The sequence below is a fragment of the Penicillium odoratum genome (assembly GCF_028828045.1).
Source record: "Penicillium odoratum strain IBT 22623 chromosome Unknown utg000006l_segment0_segment0, whole genome shotgun sequence".
In the NCBI taxonomy this organism is placed as follows: Eukaryota; Fungi; Ascomycota; class Eurotiomycetes; order Eurotiales; family Aspergillaceae; genus Penicillium; species Penicillium odoratum.
In genome coordinates this window covers 4241657-4260616 of record NW_026643148.1, presented here as the reverse complement: position 1 = coordinate 4260616, position 18960 = coordinate 4241657, and the positions used below count along the sequence as shown (strand labels likewise).

Below are 18960 nucleotides of genomic sequence, written 5' to 3'. Positions count from 1 at the left end.
ATTATTTACAATGCAATCTCAAAATTCTTGACCATCTCAATTCTCCTGCTTCTCTGCTGCTTGTGCTCTTTGTTTCATCTTTAAGCGTAGTAGATGTGCTTTAGGGCAGCTAACCACTGACGCATCATCCCCTCGTTCCTGGTAGAAGGCGTTGCAGCATTCGTATAGAGCGTCGATCAGGCCCTGGCATTTATCCTCTTGCCAGGAATTCTTGTTTAGACAATCTGCTTCAATTAGTATCTGGAATGTTAAATTTTGAGAATATATATCTCTGGGTATGAATATACTTTGAATAGCACACTGGAATCTTGGTCAGCATGATGTTATTTGACTACCCTAGGAGAAGACCAAGCATACAGCACGCGGATGACACGGCGTATCGTGCGACAAATCTTGCTTCAAGTTTCCCTGCAGGGACTTATTAGCCGATAGTCACTTTTTTGCCAATTTCAATCAATCCTACCATTGTAATTCTTTTTCCCAGTGGTTTTCTGAGCAAACAATTTGACAAAAAGCAGGTTAGAAGCTCATCGAACGCGGCCTTTCAAACAGGTGACGCAAAATAGATTGTCCGCCTTTGTGGGGCGAGTTTCTGCCGTTGATATCTCTCTTGCCTCTTCCTTTCCCACTTCCCTTTCCCTTGCCCTCTTAAACTTGTCAATCATCGTGCTCCAGTAAGTCAAACTGATATTGCATCATTGTCGCGATAATCTAATCTCTCTCCTGGAGGCAGATATACGTTTTCCCCTACTTTCATTTCTTTTCCTTTCACCTCGCGAGTAAGCACCCCGCGCTTGCCATGTCGCAAATACTTTCTCTGACAACCAGCCAGCAATCTTCTATCACCTCCAGAATGGCCGAAGGCGAGCAAGCCGCTGCTCCTGTCGAGCACCTCAACATCAAGGTTACTGATAACAACAACGAGGTCTTCTTCAAGATCAAGCGGTCCACACCGTTGAAGAAGCTCATGGATGCTTTCTGCGATCGCCAGGGAAAGCAGTTTGCTACCGTTCGCTTCCTGTTCGATGGTACTCGTGTGCGCCCCGATGATACCCCCGATGGAGTATGTGTCCCCTCCCGAGGCTTGAAATGATTGAAACAAAATGCTGACAATGTGGTGCGATTTAGCTTGATATGACCGATGGTGACACCCTGGAGGTGCACCAAGAACAAATTGGAGGCTGTTAAGGAAATAATTCCATGTCATCTCCTCGAGCCCCTCCGATGAACTCCTTTGCCTTGTGGCATTTTGTTCACATACATTAGAGCATACAAGATGGACGATGGCTTGAGTGGCGATGTCGTGGAGTCCATCGCAGGGAATTCCCAATGCTGTGTTTTAATGATTCAACGATTTCCAGGAAGTATCCGTGATCGGGATGCGCTACATATATATATGGGACAAAATCTTACTGTTCTTAACCAAACCACCAATTCCGTATGGAGATAATACTCGCTGTATCTTGCAGCGATGCTCCCTCGAGTCATCTCTTATTAATTCCACCTAAACCAATATCCTCGCAGGCTCTAGACAGGTATTGTCAAGCCAAAACAAACCACCCGCAACTAATGTGCACCAGAACTGGCTCCAGCGCCATGTAGATCACATATATACAGTTGACAATGCATAACAGAAAGACAAAAATAACCAGCGAAAGAAAGAAACAAACGCAATGACCTAGTCCGTCCAAACAGATGCCTTCAACTTCTCCTCCTCCTCCTTCGCCTTAGCAGCCTCCTCACGCTCACGATTTCGTCTCTTGATTTCTTGCTCCTTCACCGCCCGATCATATGCCCGCTCCTCCTCCGTACGCTTAGGCGCCCGAATCCCCAGTGCACCGGCAATCAACCGACTAGCAACAGCGGTCTGCTTCTCCGGACGCCTCGCAGGACCCGAACCCTGCGCACCAACAGGAGAACCCACTCTCACAGCGCCCCAAGGCTGCGAATTCTGCGGCGAGATAGGTGTCGGCGGGGGATCAAGCGGACCCTCCGCGCTTAAGGTCGACGAAAGAGGAGACATCGACACAGCAGCCGGCTCATCCTCCGAAAGATCAGCCTCATCTTCCCAGGAATCCGCGACGGGCTTTTTGGCTTTCTTTGTTGGAATCGACTTTGAAGCAGATGTGACCGAGCCCGTGAGACCCTTCACCGTGGGTCGTGAGATATCCTGCACCGGCCCCTTTTCGCCAATGGATAGATCGCGGAGAGTGTGTTGTAGCTCGGTACTCGGATCAGACATGGCGGGGCAAGGTTGGGATGAGCCGGACGGATAATGACTTGAAGAAAAGAAAAAAGAGTTTGTGAGCGCGTGTGGGTTCGGCTGTGGATATTTATACGGAACTTGAGGGGATTCTCTTTATATAAAGGTGGGAAAACAAGGAGTTTTGTTCTGCAAGTAAAGATAAAGATTGATGGCGTCAGAGCGACTAGCGCAACCTTGGTCGATCTGGAGAAGTGTCGGGGCTAGACCGACCAACCAAGTGACCTAACACGGGCGGCGCGGCTGCCTTAGGCTGGAGGCATCACATGGCTTCCCCGAGGTCCCACTGAGCCTTTAGGGGTGTGTGGCCTGAGAATTCAGGTGTTAAATCGGAAAGTAATATCATGTAAGCAGTGTTTTGGTCCTTATATTCTAGAATAGGCTTGGCGTAACCCTTGGTAACCCTAGGTAAATTATCTTTTCATTATATACAAACCCATCTAGAAATTATCAGCCCATTGGGCCGGCCCAGATGGGATTGGTCAAGCTTGTACCGTAGAACTGGATAGGATAGAACTGGAGAGGGGGAAAATCTAAAGAGGATACTACGACGGATATTGCTGCGAGTAGGGAGATCCTAATTAGTAGCCGAATATTTATGAATAATGTAAAGACTTTTAGTGAGTTGTTCCGGAATGCACTTGGTTCTCTTCCTGATGCGTTTATTTGGGTGTAATATTGGTATAAGCACTGAATTCTTATTCAGCCAAACTTCTTAGCTTTAAGCTAATTAGAGGAAATACTAAGGTAAAACATTACTTGACTTAGTCGTTTTGTTTGTACATCATCCAAATTTGCTTTATGGTAGTTTATATCGAGAAATTAAAAGTAACATTCACTGCCATTTAAGTTATATAGTGGCCAAAGAAGCCAAGACAAAACGACTTATTACTCCATCAAATACTAGCTTCAACACACCGGGAGAAACAGGAGACGAATATTACTCAGAACATTTTCATGCTCTCATTTCGGAGATTGCTACAGTCAGTATGGTTACTAGTAAGTCTAGCTCGTCTGGCACATTTCCCGTCTGGCACAAATGTTTTCACCCATTGTCAGTCCCCTTGTCGGCCAAGCTCTCTGTCTCAAAACTGCCGAAACGTGGCATTTCTGACGCTCAGAAGAAGCCGTTGCGAATCTACGCATCTGAAACACAATCTCAACCCACTCAGAGAGCATGCGCGGAGTGGTTCGCATCTCAATTTGGACGTCATTACAACCGCTCGACCGTATCAAAGATCCTGTCCTCCAAGTACGAGCACCTTGATCATGGATTTGCTGGGCCGAATAAAGCCGGCTAGCTTCTCGTTTGCCTCTTCTGGACGAGGCTCTACATGCCTGGCAATAACGCCATGAAGCTTGTGGCTTTCCTGTGACAGGCCCATCAATTCAGAGTAAGGCCGTCGAATACTGGAAGGAAGTCCCTCAATATAGAGATCTTGACCAGCCGCTTTTCTCTGAAGGGTGGCTTTCGCGATTTAAACAGCGCTATTTCATCCTATATCATGTCTCTCTTGGGGAATATGCATCAGTCCCGGCTTCGATTCACACTGATATGGAAGCAATTCGCGTGGTATGTGACCAATATCCGCCCAATATGTGTATAATATGGACGAAACAGGCCTCTTTTGGCGTCGAATACCAAATTGTGGCCTGTCTAGTAAGGGCAGTCCTGATTTTAAGAAAGACAAGTCTCGAATTACACTCGCTGTGGCAATCAATGCTGCTGGTTCGGATCGACTACCTCTATGGTTGATCGGCACTGCAAAGGCTCAATATCCCAGCAATCGGATGCGTCTGGAGATGGAACAAGAACGCATGGATGCGCGGTGACGTGATGTCAGAATGGTTCCGCTCGTTTTATCACCATATTGGTACACAGAGAAGAATCGTACTATTGCTTGACAACTTCAGTGCGCATCTCTCCGCGCTTGAAAATGCACCGCCCCCGTCTAATATCAAAGTAGTTTTTCTCCCACCCAACGCGACATCAAACTACCAGCCACTGGACCAAGGTATCATCCGAGACCTCAAGCACCATTACCGAAAGAAATGGATGACATGGATGGTGAATCTGATAGACCACGGCGCCGATCCCACTCAGCGAATGAGTCTCTACTATACACTACATTGGATCACTCAGGTCTGGAGGCGGGACGTTCAAGATGAAATCATTCGCAAGTGCTTTGTTGAGACTACGATCATTTGTCCTGGCTCTGATGAAACCAACGCATCTCAATCAGAAGATCTTCAAATGGGCAACGTATTTTTTCAGGTGACCGACCGGCTTCCTGGTACGGAGGTTAGGCAAATGGAAGATTTCCTAGACCCTCCTGGGGAGAATATCGATGTTGGAGAGCCTGATTTATCTGACCTTACTGTGAGTTTTTCTGAAGAACGCGAAGGGGTCGACGACAGTGAGTTGGATAGCGAGGAGCAGGACGAATACATCCATGAACCACCTCTGGATACTCTGTCGCGCGTGGAAGCTAATGAGTGCATGCACAGAGTCCTTCAATTTGCTCAGCATCAAGAGGGCATTACCGAGAGAGAATTACGCGAGATAGAGAGGATGGGGCATTTATTTCCCCGGATTGCAGATCAATGGAAGGAAACAAAGAAAGGTGGATGACTACTTTGGACCTCAAATAGACTAGCATATACCATGATAGGACTAGTTCGGTCATATCAAGCACACTTCGTTTAGGCACATCTCATTCTTGAAGATACGGAAGGCCGTGCGGAAACGGGAGTTCACTGTATAAGCACTTGTACCCAAGATCATTGTTGACCATGATGGCATGTTGAAAGGTCGTCGAAAGAACTTCAAAATCGGTATTATGGACAAGCTCCTTGAAGTTATGTGTCAAAATACAGGACATATTGTCACCCCAGCGATGACTAAGGGTGCCGAGATAACTAACTAGTTAACTAAGTTAACTTGACGTTAACTAGTTCTCAAGTAGGATTTGTAAGCACCTTTGTTGACCAGTCGGATAAACTCTCGGCTCGGGGAAACACTATCTCGACTAAGCCACGGCCCACGGATAAACAAGTTCTATAGATGAATGCTCCTTTACAAGGGAGTCTGCTCTTATGAATCATCTCAGTAAAAATACCCCTTTCTCGCATTCAAATCATGTCGACCTCTTTATCATTGGCATCTTGTCCGCCCATTGTAGCAATACCAAAGCCATCATCCCAAGATGAAGGATGCAGTTGACGCCCCAATTTCGACCAACGCTCCTGTTGCCGATTTGGAGAATGCTCGAGATAATATATCTGGCGAGAAGTCCAGTGCCTCGGATATTCACCTGGTAGAGTGGGATGGGCCTGATGATCCAGAACTTCCCATGAACTTTCCCTTTTGGAGGAAATCGCTCATCACTTGCATCTTCAGCACATTGACCATCTGGGTAACCTTCTCCAGCAGTGTCTTTAGTGCTGCGACCACGGTCACTTCCGAAGATTTTCATGTTTCAGTGGAGGTCATGACGTTAGGAACCAGTTTGACCGTGCTTGTAAGTAGAAACCAAACAACGCGCAATGAAGGCTCGGCCATGACGCTAACCTTGGTATGCAGGGCTTTGCGGTGGGACCACTGATTTGGGGACCCATGTCAGAGTTATATGGCCGACTAAGGCCTCTCTATATTGGATACGCCATCTTTATCATCTTCCAGGTTCCCGTGGCGGTTGCGCAGAACCTCGAAACCGTGATGCTTGCACGTTTCTTGCTGGGATTTTTTGGTACCTCCGCTCTTGCAATTATACCTGGTGCTCTGGCGGACTTTTGGGGTCCAGTGGAGCGCGCGATTGCCGTCTCTTTATTTTCCGCGGCCACCTTCGTTGGGCCGATATTCGGGCCAATAGTGTACGTGATTGTGATGATATGTTCGGTAACGAGTTCTAAACGTGAGCTGATCATGACATGAGCAGGGGAGGATTCATCGTCGACTCATCTCTGGGATGGCGCTGGACTGCCTGGATCACCATGATCCCAGCCGCATTCTTCGGTACGATCGCTTTCCTCACGCTACCCGAGACATACCACCCGGTTCTCCTCCAGCGCCGTGCCAGTCGGCTTCGTAATGAGACACGCATCTGGGCCTACCATTCCCGCCTGGATGAAAGCAAGCCAACGTTTAGCCAAATCCTGACGAAATATCTTTTCCGCCCGGTTCAGATGCTTTTCTTGGAGCCGATCCTCGTCTGCATGACTCTCTACATCTCGCTTATCTATGGTATATTGTACCTCTTCTTCGTGGCATATCCAATCGCCTTTCGGGAGGTCCGGGGTTGGACTTCCTTGGGAATCGCGGCCTTGCCTTTCCTGGGCATCCTAGTCGGGGTCCTACTGGGCTGCCTCCTTGTCACCATCGCAACGCGCCTGTGGTACGCTCCTAAGGTACTGAATTTGTCTGTCGTACCGGAAGATCGTCTACCCCCCATGATTGTTGCGGCTTTACTCCTGCCTGTCGGGCTATTCTGGTTTGGATGGACATCGAGCCCGAGTGTCTCGTGGGTGCCACAGGCCATTGCAGGAGTACCCATCGGAATGGGGATTCTGATGATCTGGATGCAAGGCCTGAACTATTTGATTGATGTATATTTGGTGGTTGCCAATTCGGCTCTGTCTGCAAACACTCTTATTCGAAGCATGGTAAGTGTATACTACCTCGGAGATATACTGTACTAACTGAATGAAAAAGATAGGTGCTGCGTTTCCACTTTTTGGGTCGGCAATGTACAGCAGATTGGGAGTGGACTGGGCTACGTCGCTCCTCGGCTTTCTGGCTGTTGGGATGATCCCGATTCCTATTATCTTCTATTTCTATGGGGCGAAAATTCGGGCCTTGAGTCGTTTCTCTCCCAAGCTGTAAGAGAAGGGATATATGACTCCAAGGATGGTGAGCAAGCCTTGGGGAAGATGGGAATTTCAATACCTTTGAAGGTACATACTGGTTTGTGTTTGAATTGTGAAAATATGTATTTTCTGTGGTGACAAGCCAGGTTTCATCCGTATTACAATTATATTCCACCTAGCACAAAATCTGCGGCTTACGCAATTGCTGTATTGTTAATGAAAGCCTCGTTCCAAGTATTCTTTCATGGAGGGGAAATTAGACAATTGCAAGATGAGGATCGATTTTTGGAGCTTCCCACATAAATATGACATCGAGTGAAGCCTCAATCTCAAATCACAAATTATCCATCCACAAAGCATTTGTTTCCCAAGGTTTCGATTTAACGCCTTTATAGTATATACACATGTGCATCCAGGTAGCAATTGTCAAAAATGAATAGAAGCTATCTTCCAATGTTACATTTCATAGCAGCATGACTGACTCGTCACAAACTGCAAGCTAAAAATGATCGCAATCTTAATCTAGAAATCCCATGGTCTTCCACGACAAAATGTACTTCTCCACCAAACCTGGGCCTACAGGGCCCATTTCCCGCAGAGTAGCTGAATGTTCCCTCGTCTTAGCCGTATCTAGTATCAAACCCCCACATGACATTCGGATAAAATGCTGATCGAAGAAATCTAGTAATTGCTTGGCTGGGCACTCATTGACGGAGGCCGGGGAGTTTCGAACTCGTTCAATCCACTGGTCAAAAGGAATAATGCCATTTTGTGGGATGCCAAGAGACCGGGCCAGTGTTTTCACCATTTTCCGCCACGGCTGCCTCGATGGATTCTCGATATGGTATATCGGAAAAGGTGTTGTGTCAGAAGTCAGTAATTCGCCCAGTATTGCGGCAACATCGTTGACTGGGCACCAAGAGAGGCTACCATCAAATTCCGGGAGCGCTTTCAATGTCTGCGAGGATTTGACCATGAATGAAAAATGCTCGACTGGATTCCAATACCCGTTGCTTGTTGAGCCAGTGATTTGGGCGATCCGTACTGCCATTGGTCGGAATCTATCTGGGTACCGATGCAGCGTTTCGTCTAACATGCGCTCGCAAACTAACTTTGCTTCGGCATACCCGACTGACAAGACAGAACCCGTTGTCATTCTGTCTTCTGGAGCAAGGGTCTTCCCATAGCGAAGTGGATAGTAGCCGACTACCCCAATCGACGAGATGAATTGGAAGCCAAACTTGAATGGCGCCGGTCGGAGTGCGGCTACCTCTCGCGATAGAGTGATAAGGTTCCGCATCGCCTTGAACTGGCTCTCGTAGCCTCGAATGGGTCTGGTAAGACTCATTGGCCAAGCGTTATGAACCAGATGGGTTGCAGTATTCACGAGCTTTTGATAGGTTTCCACTGGCAGCCCAAGCAATGGTTTTGCGGTCTCCACTTCAAGTACCTCCAGCTTTGACCGGGACGTAGAATCAAGCGAGATTCCCCTGATCTTTAACGCTTCCTCTTGACGGATTGTGGCGGGCACTGTACTCCGTCTATTCAAACAGACTACAGTGTGGACAATTGCAAGCGTGGCAAGATAGCCCACAATGTGGCAGCCGAGACTTCCCGAGGCACCAGTAACAAGCACACAGTGTCCTTTGGGAGCGGAAATAGCAGCTTGCTGTATACTCGGGATGGGGAGTACGTGGAAGTCCTTTGTATATTCACGGGTGTATGTATCAAAGATCTCTTGGTTCCCTGCGATGTCTGTTAATGGGACATGCGCCGGCGACTGGAGTGGCTTAGGCGCATCATCATACCTGGTCTTGGAAGCAAGAGCAATGATAAGGCGCTGAATATTGGCCTCTGGCCGAGCACCCTCAGTCCAATCGACGTGACCATATCCAACGGAAGTGAGAACTTTCTTCCAGTGCGTTGCGGGTTGGAGTGCATGTCGCCGATCATCTTCAAATAACCACCATCCCTCTAGCAAGCCGAAAATGAAATCGACCCAAGGAACTTGCTCTGTCATTTCCAACAGAAGGAGGAAGCCGTCTGGTCGCAGAATTTGATGGATATTTCTCGTCGAGACTTCCAGGTTCCGGGTTGCATGCACACAATTTGTAGCCAGGACGATGTGCTGACTGTGTACTAGTTCTGGATCAGGGGGAGACTCAATGTTCACCACTCTGAACTTCATGAACGGATACTTCTTGAAACGTTTGCGAGCCGCAGCAACCAGCGAGGATGATAGGTCCGTCATTGTGTATTCGACGGGTACACCTAGACGCTCCAACAGTGGCAGGATCTTCACGGTTGTTCCTCCTGTACCAGCTCCCATTTCCAAGATGCGCAGAGGCTCATCGGTATTATTTAGTCTTTGCAAGAGTTGCTCGAGGAAAAATTCTGCCTGTTGGATCCATACCGAATTAATGGGGGATTTGGCATAGACGTCAGTGGCGATTTCTCTGCCCTCGGGTGTCCCAAAGATCAATTGAAGCCCATCTTCCTTGCCAGTAATGCAGTTGGCAAACTTACTCCCGGTCAGGGATGTGAGTTTGTGCTCGGCCGCATGGACAGGTTCATCACGAAGCAATTCTTCTAGCATTGTTTCCACGGTTTTCGTCGGAACAGGTAAGGCCGTTCGCGTGATTTCAGATCCATTGATGTCAACCAATCTGGCATCCTCGAGAAGGCCGTAGATCAAGTTCATGAATCTTTCATGCTTTGGGAGGTATGGAACACGCTCAAGTCGCTGACCTGTTGCTGCACTGCGTATCGGACATCCGAGCTGTTCAAAAGCATTGACAATATGGACAACACAGAGTTCAGTCGATCTTGGCATGATTTCATTGTAGTATGTCCCAAGTTGGCCATTCAAAATGAAGTCATCGGTGGCTTCCTTCGCAACGCGGAAGGCGTCCAGGATTGCTGATTCTGAGAGGATGAAGCCCCCTTCCTTAGGAGACGAAAGACCGTTGCCATTGACAACACCGTTTTCGCCGTTGACATGATGGGCATTTCCATTAGTCACAACATCTTCATTCCTTTCGGCATCTTCGATGCCTAGAATCTTTTGCATGCACTCCACAAGGCTGCAGAAGTCGGTTACATCGATCAACTGGGTGACATCGACAGTGGTCTTGAAAGCCAGATCAATCTCTCGGCCTAGTTCCATGCTCATCAATGAATCGATGCCAAGCTCGACCAAATCGGAGTTGTCTTTGACTTCTTCTGGTTCAAGACCAGATAAAATGCAGATGATTTCCCGCATCTTTTCAGTGATGTCTACGCGGGCTACCTTTGGCGCTTTCTTTGTCGCGGGTGTACCGTTCACCGCAGTGGACGAGCCATTCACCAATGGTGGGACTGCCATTGGAGTATGGCTGAATCTATTGGTGGCAGGCACTGTAACAGGGGCCATGCTAACTTGTGGCTGAAGACCAACTGGCATAGCCTTCGACAGTACCTTGCGTATCCCGGAGATCGGAACCTTTTGATAACTAATACCAAGAGCAAATTCAACAAGTGACCCATCACTAGTATCGAAAGCAAAAACATCGCTGAGATACTTGGACTCTGATTCGCAATGGTGCAAAGCAAATACCTCATAGACGTGTGAAGGCGCCTCTTTTGCATCTGCGTTCGGTGATCGCATCCACCGATCAATTCCATCGCAGATGAAAATGCCCCTCTCAGACAAGTCGATCTTGGTAGTCATTAGGTTCACAAATATTCCTGCCACTTGGCAGAAGCAGTCTGTCAAAACGGTGTCAAGCCAGGTCTCTCCATCGTATTTCTTCGTGATCCTTCCCGCGGACTCGTTCTCGCTGCCGGCGATCTTGGTAACATGGCGGTAGATTTCCTTATAGTCGATCACTTCCGAGAAAGCGCGGTAGATGTTGCGGCCCTGCAGGACATCATCCGCCACATTGCCGTCAAGGAGTTGCAAGCACCGCTTTCGGCCAATTAGACGTCTCAGTTTCTCGAACTCAGTCTTGACTTGCACGCTGTCTGCTGCTTGGAATGTGATTGTCCCTGAAGTGTGGGTTACAAAACCACTTCTATTATCGTCAGTTGTAGTCAACTTCCAATTCCAGACCAGACCTTCCGCGTCAAAGGATTGCGCTTCGATCCAGACAGCCCGGGATTCGTCTTTGACAAGGGGTTGATAATGCCTCAGACCATGTAGCTCTGGAATAAAGCTCCGGTTCTGGAACTCAGGTCGAAGGCTCATAAGAGCATCAAGTGCTACCTCAACCTGGAACATACCGGGACAGACAGCAGATGTATTTGCCATGATATGACCGGAAAGGAGACAGTTGAACTTGTCTGTCGTGACATTGACCTTGAATTGCACAGACCTCTGAGATGCATCTTGATAACCGACGAAAGTTGTCAGGCCCTTTGGTGCCTCAGTGATTGCTGGCTGTTTCGTCTCCTTGGCAGGAGCTTCGGGCTTCGGAAGAATCTTCAGATCCATCCAGTGTCTCGTCTTCTCGAACTGGTACGGTGGCAAAAGGACCGGAGTATAAATTGCAGTCTGCAGGCGGTGATGAGCCCAGAAGCTGACTTTCTGACCTTCTCTCCAGAGCTTGATAGTAGTTTCAGAGAGAGACCGAAATGCATCCTCGCTAGTAATGTTGACAGCCTGGAAAGAGGATTTTGAAGTACCTAGAGCCCGACTTGCCATGGCTGTGATGGTGGAGTTTGAACCGGCCTCTAACCAAGTGGCAGTAGGGAATTTGCCTGATAGTCTCTTGACTGCATGAGCAAAGAAGACTGGTTTTCTCATATGACTGGCCACATACTTGGCATTGAATGTGCCGGTTGACCTCTGCTCCGTTGCTGTTTCGATATTTATCGTCGGCTTCTTGAACTTGATACCTTGTCCCAAGCTCTCCAGATCATTAATCAATCCATCAACAAGAGCTGAATGGAAGGCGTTAGTGACGTTCAATCTCTTAGATCGGATTCCTGAGAAATTTGGGTCATTCTTGAGCAGGTCTTCAGCATGATTGACGCCTTTTGTGGGTCCAGCCAATGTGAAGCTTCTTGATGTGTTGTAGCAGGCAATCTCAACTCCCGCTTCAGATCCGATCTGTGATTTAGCTTTCGCTAGCAAGGCTTCAACATCAGAGAGATCCGCCTCAACAGCGATCATCGACCCTTTGTCAGCACCCCAGCGCTCCTTGATCAAGTGAGCTCGGCCGGAGATCATCTTGACAGCATCTTGCAATGACACGACATTGGAGACACATAGAGCTGTCAGCTCACCAAAGCTGTGTCCGATGACCGAGGCAACATTCATTCCGCTGTCGATCCACGCCTTGGCGCAGGAATACTGCATCGCAAACAGTACTGTTTGAAGCTGAACGATATCCTCGATTGGGGAGCGTTGGAAAATGGCTGGGTAAATTCCCTGCAGACCAAACGAGAGACAAACAGCATTGCATTGGTCTAAGTAATATCTCAAGATTGCAGTGCTGTCATAGACCTCTTGATTCAAGCCGACATAGGTGGAAACTTGCCCTCCAAAACATAGGATGACGGGCTTCGGATCCGGAAGCTGGATAGACAAGTGATCTGTGCTGGCTTTCTCGGCAGATGCAAGTACCATATCCAGCTCTTCCTTTGTGCTGGCATTGAATATCAGGGCCTGGGGAAGGGATCGGTTCGATTGACAGGCAACTTGGAAAGACAAATTTGCCAAGCTGAGACTCTTGTCTGCTACATGCCCCTGGACGAATTGGCGCAACCTCCTAGCGTAACTTTGAAGGCTTTGTTGATCAAATGCACTGATCCAGAAAGGGTAGTTTCCCTCCGGTAATGGCGCCAAAGGGGGCTCTGTTAGCTTTGGTGGTTGCATAACAACCATAGAGGCATTGGATCCGGAAGCCCCATAGTTGTTGATGAGTGCAGCTTTGAATGGTGCATCCCAAGGCTTTAAGTGAGTCGAGATCTCAATTCTATCTTCGTCTTTCGCATTCAGGGACGGATTTATTTGCGAGAAGCTCCCCTGAGGTGGGATAAAGCCATGCTTAATCACGAGCAAAGTCTTTATTAAAGAGACCACACCCGAAGCGCACTCACTGTGACCCAGAAGACCCTTCACTGATCCAAGCGACAGAACATCGGAGCGTATAGGGCCTCCAAAAACAGCTCGAATGCCATCATATTCAGCTGGATCTCCAACGGGAGTTCCTGTTCCGTGTGCCTCAACAAGGGAGATATCTTTGGGCTCGAGCCTTGCTTGACGCACGACATCTGTAAAGAGCTCCGATAAGGATCCGGGGTTGGGAACAGTGATTGCAGTGCAGTTCTGGTTTTGATAAACCTTTGTACTCGCGATCACACCAAGTACCTGATCACCATCCGCGATTGCCGAAGAAAGCCGCTTCAAAAACACGGCACCAACACCTTCGCCCCTGCAATACCCATCTCCTTTGGCGTCGAATGACTTGCATTGACCAGTAGGGCTGAGAAAAGATGCTCCAGCTAGGTTGTGATACCAATCGGGGCTCGTTATAATATTGACACCTCCGGCGAGTGCCCCATCACATTCCCCGCCAAGGATAGCACGACACGCCTGGTGAATAGCCACGCTGGATGATGAGCACGCTGTGTCAAGTGTCAGGCTGGGTCCTGTCCAGCCGAAATGGTGGCTAATTTTGCCGGCTAGAAAGCTCTTCAGGTTGCCAGTAGCCGAATACGCATTGGCAGGGTAACACGCAATGTTGTCTTCATAATCGACATTGCCGACGCCCATAAAGCATCCAATACGACGGTTAGGACCATCGTCTCTGAAGTATCCGGATTGTTCAATAGTCTGATAAGCAATCTGCAACATCAGGCGCTGCTGAGGGTCTGTGGATGCCATTTCTCTGGGGCTTTTCTTGAAGAATTTGTGATCGAAAGTGTCGTAATTGTCGATAAAGTTTCCGTACCATTGGCGTTTGTCTGCTTCTCTCCAGGCCGTCGCCAAGTCGAACCGATCCTCAGGCACCTCTTTATGTTGCGACTGGCCACTTTTTAGAATCTCCCAGAATCCCTCGTGGTCTTCAGCACCTGGAACCTGACACGCCATTCCAATAACAGCGATACGCTCGTCGGGTAGATCTTCGAGATTTGGCGTTTGCGTTCCACCAAGGACCTGACTGGGCAACCGTGACGATGAGAGGTCAATTCCGGATACGTATGTCAGGCGTGGACCAAGCTTCCGTGCAATAGTTGGTGATATGCACCGCTCTGGCCCGAAACAAACAACCGCTGCATTCTCGATGATTAACTTTGCCGCATACGCGATAAAGCATGTTTTGTACCACTGGGACTGTTCTAAGAGAATTGCCCGCAAAGCTATCTCGTGGAGCTTTCCGGTGCTGATATATTCCCCATCGGCACTGGATCGACTAGGGAGTAACATGTTTGTCGTATCAGCGAATTGCAAGGCTGGCTCGACATCGCAGAATTGAAGAAGAGCAGATACGGCATTCTGGTGGTTCTTCCAGTGGAATCGTCCCGAAAGTACCATTGGCGTGACATGACCACCCTCCTGTTTCAACCTCTCGATCAGAGCTGGAATCGTTTCCTTCGAGGCGGTCAACGTAGCACGTCTTTGGTCAACAAAGACGGAAACATATGCCTATAGGGTGTCAATTTGTGTTTTGCTGTGGTGTGAGTGCGACTCATCAAGACATACATCAGGGAATGTCTCGAGGACATGGGCAAACGAGTTGCCGAATTCGGCGCTGTTCCACGATACTGAAAGACTTGTTGACTTTCTTCCTGGATCAGATAACGCCTCTTCGGCATCAACGATGGCTCCGACTAACATTGCCAGTCTCACGCCTACCGCGCCGTAATGTTGAATATCGGCCAAATTGTGAGAACATGCCACTGCCAAAGCACTCAGTGTGCCGGTGCAGAGGCCTATCGTTTCTGTATCCTCCGTAATGGACTTGGACAGCTCGTCCTTTTCTCCTAAATCTGGAAATGCCGCCCTGAGAAAAGTGATGTATTCAATCACTTGTCCTATAACGACAAGTGGGGATAGAAGCACATTTGGCAAAGGAAACGCTTCCTCTGGGACTGTCGCACTCGAAACCCATGCATTTAGGTTCTCAAGTAGCTTTCGCGTGTTAGATTGCTGTGCTGTCAGGTCGCTGGCAGCAAAGTTGTCCCAGAGCTTTGGAAGGCTGGCGAGTACGTCAAGGGCCCAACGGTGGTCATGGAGCTGTCTGTGAAGCTTGTTGAAGGACTCGATATCGAAAGACAAATCTTGCGGGCCGAATATGAAGGCCTTGGGTCTCAGGTGTGGGTGAGAAGTTGAGTCAGGCATTCCTGATACCTGCAGTTGAAGCTGGCCGAGAGAAGTCGGGATGAATTCAAATGTTGAAAAGAATAAAGCACTGGGAAATTTATGCACAAGCACAGTATACAATGTGTTGGGAGGTAACTTCGGGATCTCCTATATGGTAACAGCTCTAGGTATATATGGCACTGAGTTATGGATGAAGTACCCACTGTAGGTATTCCCAGGTTACCTGCACATGTGTCAAGATCAACTGGAAGGCTCGTACTTCCTGGAGTATACCACCCTGTTATTCCGAATAGTTACTCCGCATGCATACTACTTCGTCTTCAGATGGCGATAAATTTCTGCTGAAATTCACTATACGGCATGCTTCCGCCATGTCAGCTTGGTAGACAGGCCTTGATCGTAGAAATCCTTCAGAATATGCTGTGGAACGACGAAGTTACTCCGAGGAATTAATCCGATATATTATGTCTTAGGCGTCTAAACCAAAGGAGTCAGTGAGATGCTTACGAGATAGATGTAGACTAGTGCGCAAAGGTACGGAAGGATCTGCAGGAGTCAGCTTTAGGCCCGCTATGAAAGGCTAATGTCAACACGTGTTCTTTTCGATATTATTACTGCTAGATGACGAGATACGATATAGATATTGGTTGTGAAACACCAGTGCGTAGAATATCTCTAGAGCAGCTTCGGAGGATGCGAAGATGCAAAGCTGCATCTACTCATGCACGTGCGACGAATAGTCGTCTCCGCATTTATATACTCGGAAAATCAAAACGCAGAGCGAATAATATCCAGATGATCACGCAGGTAAGCCTTTGAGGCAGCCGCAAGCCTTGGAGGTTACTATAGCTGAGTGTGCCTAATGTTTCTTGATGAACACTTTGAAAATTCCGACCTCCGAATCGAGAACAGTGGCTCATGTTAGACTGTGGGTGTTGCTTGCGACTATAGGAGTTTTCTCGAAAAGCCCAGCTGTGATTTGATTCAATCGAATCACTTGAGCAAAAATGTGTGCTCAACTTTGGAATGTCTAAATATGTAGAGCCCTGGAGATCGGGAGTTTTTCGGTATAGGATTATTTACCACTTATGTAGCAATACATTCCAAGATTCCTCTTTAATACTTGTGCCAATCCAAACAAATCACATCCACATACCCAATTCCAACATTTGGTAGTACCAGACTAGGGAGCATTTGTCTGCATTGCAAGTTCTCGAATTTGATAGGCAACGAGCGAAACATCATTGTACTTCAGCGGAACCCGATGATCGCCATCCCACTCTACCAGCCTTTTACTCTCCGGAGCACAGAACTCTTCAAACAGCTGACGGTGAAGATCCACATGCGGATCTAACATGCCATGTACATGTACAGTGGGGATGCGTAGAACGTCCCGGCTCGGACCGTGGTACTTTGCATCCGTGATCTGCGACACATCAGGCAAGGATGAATCCAGATCCAGGTCCAGATCCAAGCATATCAACGGCGCACGGCCAGCCAACAGAACTCCAAAACGATAATCCGAACCGGCGAACGGTCTTCCCGATATTTCCTGTCGGACTTGCTGGCGGTAGAGGAGACTAGCGCAGATCTTGGCACCTTGGCTAAATCCAAGCAATCCCACCCACAATCCTGTAGCTCCTTTGGCATCGTCTTGGCGCTTGGCGTCCTCCACACTGTCGTCGAGCGCTCGGATGGCATCTTCCGGCCGGATCTCAGGGTGATCGGGGCGCCAACGGAGCCAACGCCTAAACGGACCCCATTGACTGTACACCGACATCACATCATTCCCAGCATCAGATAAAAATGGTCCTTGTACGAAAACAAATCGGAATTCGGATCGAAGTTGGGCAATGAGCCGGCGACACTGGGATTTGAAGATGAGAGCATTAGACCCTCCGCCGTGAAAACAAAGGATTCGTGGAAGATGCAAAGTGTCATCAACTGCCTCGAAACTTGTCTCGGCCATCATGGCAAGAAAGTACGAGGCTTGGTAAGAGTGGTGAGCCTGCCCCAAACAAGAGCTTGGATGTGGACAGCGTAATAGAGGGCACTCAGCAGATATAGCACAAAGACAGTGAGCGATGCCTTATCTGCCTTTCCACAATGTAAGATAAGCGTCAAAAGCCCCATTACCAATCGCGACTATTTGCTTCTTCGAATCCTGATGGATCCCTGAAGGATTTTCCGATAGAGTATATCCGATAGCCTTGTCCATCTCACCTGCTTGTCGCTTGCCTAATTGACCCATGGATCTGAGTTGTTTCTCCGATGGGATCAGACCATTCTGGAGACACTTCAATAAGCCGTTTCGATCGATGATGACAAGGGAATGGAGTGTGACATGGAACTCAGTCTATATAGCAAGCGACCACTGTACTAGGCCCGGTTGGTTGTTTTCTCCTTTTCCATAGCCTGAAGGGGTACCTTCGAACAGTTCGATAATATGCCCGTACCAACCAAGTCATCTTTCTATTTGCCGGTTGTCGACATAAGTCCGTATCTACAAGACCCGAACAGTGATGGCGCACGCAAAGTAATCGACGACGTGCGCGCTGCATGCACTTCTACGGGCTTCTTTCAACTCCTCGGGCATGGAATATCCCCGGAACTGCAGCAATCCGTCTTTACTGCTGCAGCCAAGTTTTTTGCGCTTCCAACCGACGTAAAATCACGCTGCAAGAACGTCGGTTTCCGAGGGTACGACCCCATGGCCTCGCAATCGTATGAAGCGGGAGTACTCCCAGACCTCAAAGAAGGCTTCATTTCTGGGACAGATATCCCCCTCGACGATCCACGAGTGATAAACCGGAGGTTTTTCATGGGGCAAAACGCATGGCCGCCGGGCGAGCTACTGCCGGAGACAGATTTCCGCTACCCCGTGGAAGAATACTACCAAGCCATGATGAAGCTGTGCTGGGTGGTGTTGGACCTTGTCGCGGCCACTTTGCCATATGGGCCCGATATATTTGACGAGTTCAAGGGAAATGACCCTGCGTGTCCGCTTCGACTACTTCACTATCCACCCACTCCTGCCCCGGACGTGGTCAAGGGTCGTCAGCTGGGCAGTAGTGCCCATACGGACTTCGGAGCCATCACGCTTCTCCTGCAAGATCATAACCCCGGGCTTGAGGTCCAGGACCACCAAACGGGGGACTGGGTTGGGGTTCCTCCGAAGAGCGACGCTTACGTGGTTAATCTGGGTGATATGATGAGCAGAGTCACCAGGGGTCATTACAAGAGCAGCATTCACCGTGTCATCAACAAGAACTTGACCGATCGGTACAGTGTAGTGTTCTTCTTCGATGGCAACCTGGACTACAAGTTGCAGCCGCTGGATCGTGCTGGGCAGGATCAGGACGAAGAAACTGTGCTCACGGTGGAGGAACACATGTTGGAGCGTACGACCACCACTTATAACACCAAGGCAAAGTGATCTTCCCAACTTCTCGAGTGCTTGCTCTGCTCTCTGTTCTCAGCGGGAAATGAACATGAATTTCAGCCTTGCCCAATAATGATCAAC

At 48.6% G+C, this 18960-nt stretch overlaps 8 protein-coding genes across 8 annotated transcripts; 4 read left to right on the top strand and 4 right to left on the bottom strand.

Moving 5' to 3' along the window:
* Window positions 1-36: 36 nt before the first annotated feature.
* Window positions 37-319, bottom strand: N7520_009977 (uncharacterized protein; the record flags this gene model as incomplete). Its single annotated transcript, XM_057143911.1, has 2 exons — window positions 37-240; window positions 302-319. 2 exons carry the CDS (start codon window positions 317-319, stop codon window positions 37-39), a joined length of 222 nt encoding a protein of 73 aa, XP_056993199.1.
* A 534-nt stretch (window positions 320-853) lies between these two features.
* On the top strand, window positions 854-1188 carry N7520_009976 (SUMO family protein SMT3; the record flags this gene model as incomplete). Its single annotated transcript, XM_057143910.1, has 2 exons — window positions 854-1063; window positions 1129-1188. 2 exons carry the CDS (start codon window positions 854-856, stop codon window positions 1186-1188), a joined length of 270 nt encoding a protein of 89 aa, XP_056993198.1.
* A 490-nt stretch (window positions 1189-1678) lies between these two features.
* N7520_009975 (uncharacterized protein) lies at window positions 1679-2242 on the bottom strand (the record flags this gene model as incomplete). The annotated part of the gene is made up of 1 exon (XM_057143909.1): window positions 1679-2242. The coding sequence occupies one exon, from the start codon at window positions 2240-2242 to the stop codon at window positions 1679-1681; it is 564 nt and encodes a 187-aa protein (XP_056993197.1).
* Window positions 2243-4517: 2275 nt separating this feature from the next.
* Window positions 4518-4895, top strand: N7520_009974 (uncharacterized protein; the record flags this gene model as incomplete). The annotated part of the gene is made up of 1 exon (XM_057143908.1): window positions 4518-4895. One exon carries the CDS (start codon window positions 4518-4520, stop codon window positions 4893-4895), a length of 378 nt encoding a protein of 125 aa, XP_056993196.1.
* A 574-nt stretch (window positions 4896-5469) lies between these two features.
* N7520_009973 (MFS transporter) lies at window positions 5470-7145 on the top strand (the record flags this gene model as incomplete). Its single annotated transcript, XM_057143907.1, has 4 exons — window positions 5470-5784; window positions 5847-6136; window positions 6202-6925; window positions 6975-7145. 4 exons carry the CDS (start codon window positions 5470-5472, stop codon window positions 7143-7145), a joined length of 1500 nt encoding a protein of 499 aa, XP_056993195.1.
* Window positions 7146-7646: 501 nt separating this feature from the next.
* N7520_009972 (putative polyketide synthase) lies at window positions 7647-15455 on the bottom strand (the record flags this gene model as incomplete). Its single annotated transcript, XM_057143906.1, has 2 exons — window positions 7647-14759; window positions 14817-15455. 2 exons carry the CDS (start codon window positions 15453-15455, stop codon window positions 7647-7649), a joined length of 7752 nt encoding a protein of 2583 aa, XP_056993194.1.
* A 1165-nt stretch (window positions 15456-16620) lies between these two features.
* Window positions 16621-17406, bottom strand: N7520_009971 (Serine hydrolase FSH; the record flags this gene model as incomplete). Its single annotated transcript, XM_057143905.1, has 1 exon — window positions 16621-17406. One exon carries the CDS (start codon window positions 17404-17406, stop codon window positions 16621-16623), a length of 786 nt encoding a protein of 261 aa, XP_056993193.1.
* A 477-nt stretch (window positions 17407-17883) lies between these two features.
* On the top strand, window positions 17884-18873 carry N7520_009970 (isopenicillin N synthase family dioxygenase; the record flags this gene model as incomplete). Its single annotated transcript, XM_057143904.1, has 1 exon — window positions 17884-18873. The coding sequence occupies one exon, from the start codon at window positions 17884-17886 to the stop codon at window positions 18871-18873; it is 990 nt and encodes a 329-aa protein (XP_056993192.1).
* Between the last annotated feature and the right edge of the window lie 87 nt (window positions 18874-18960).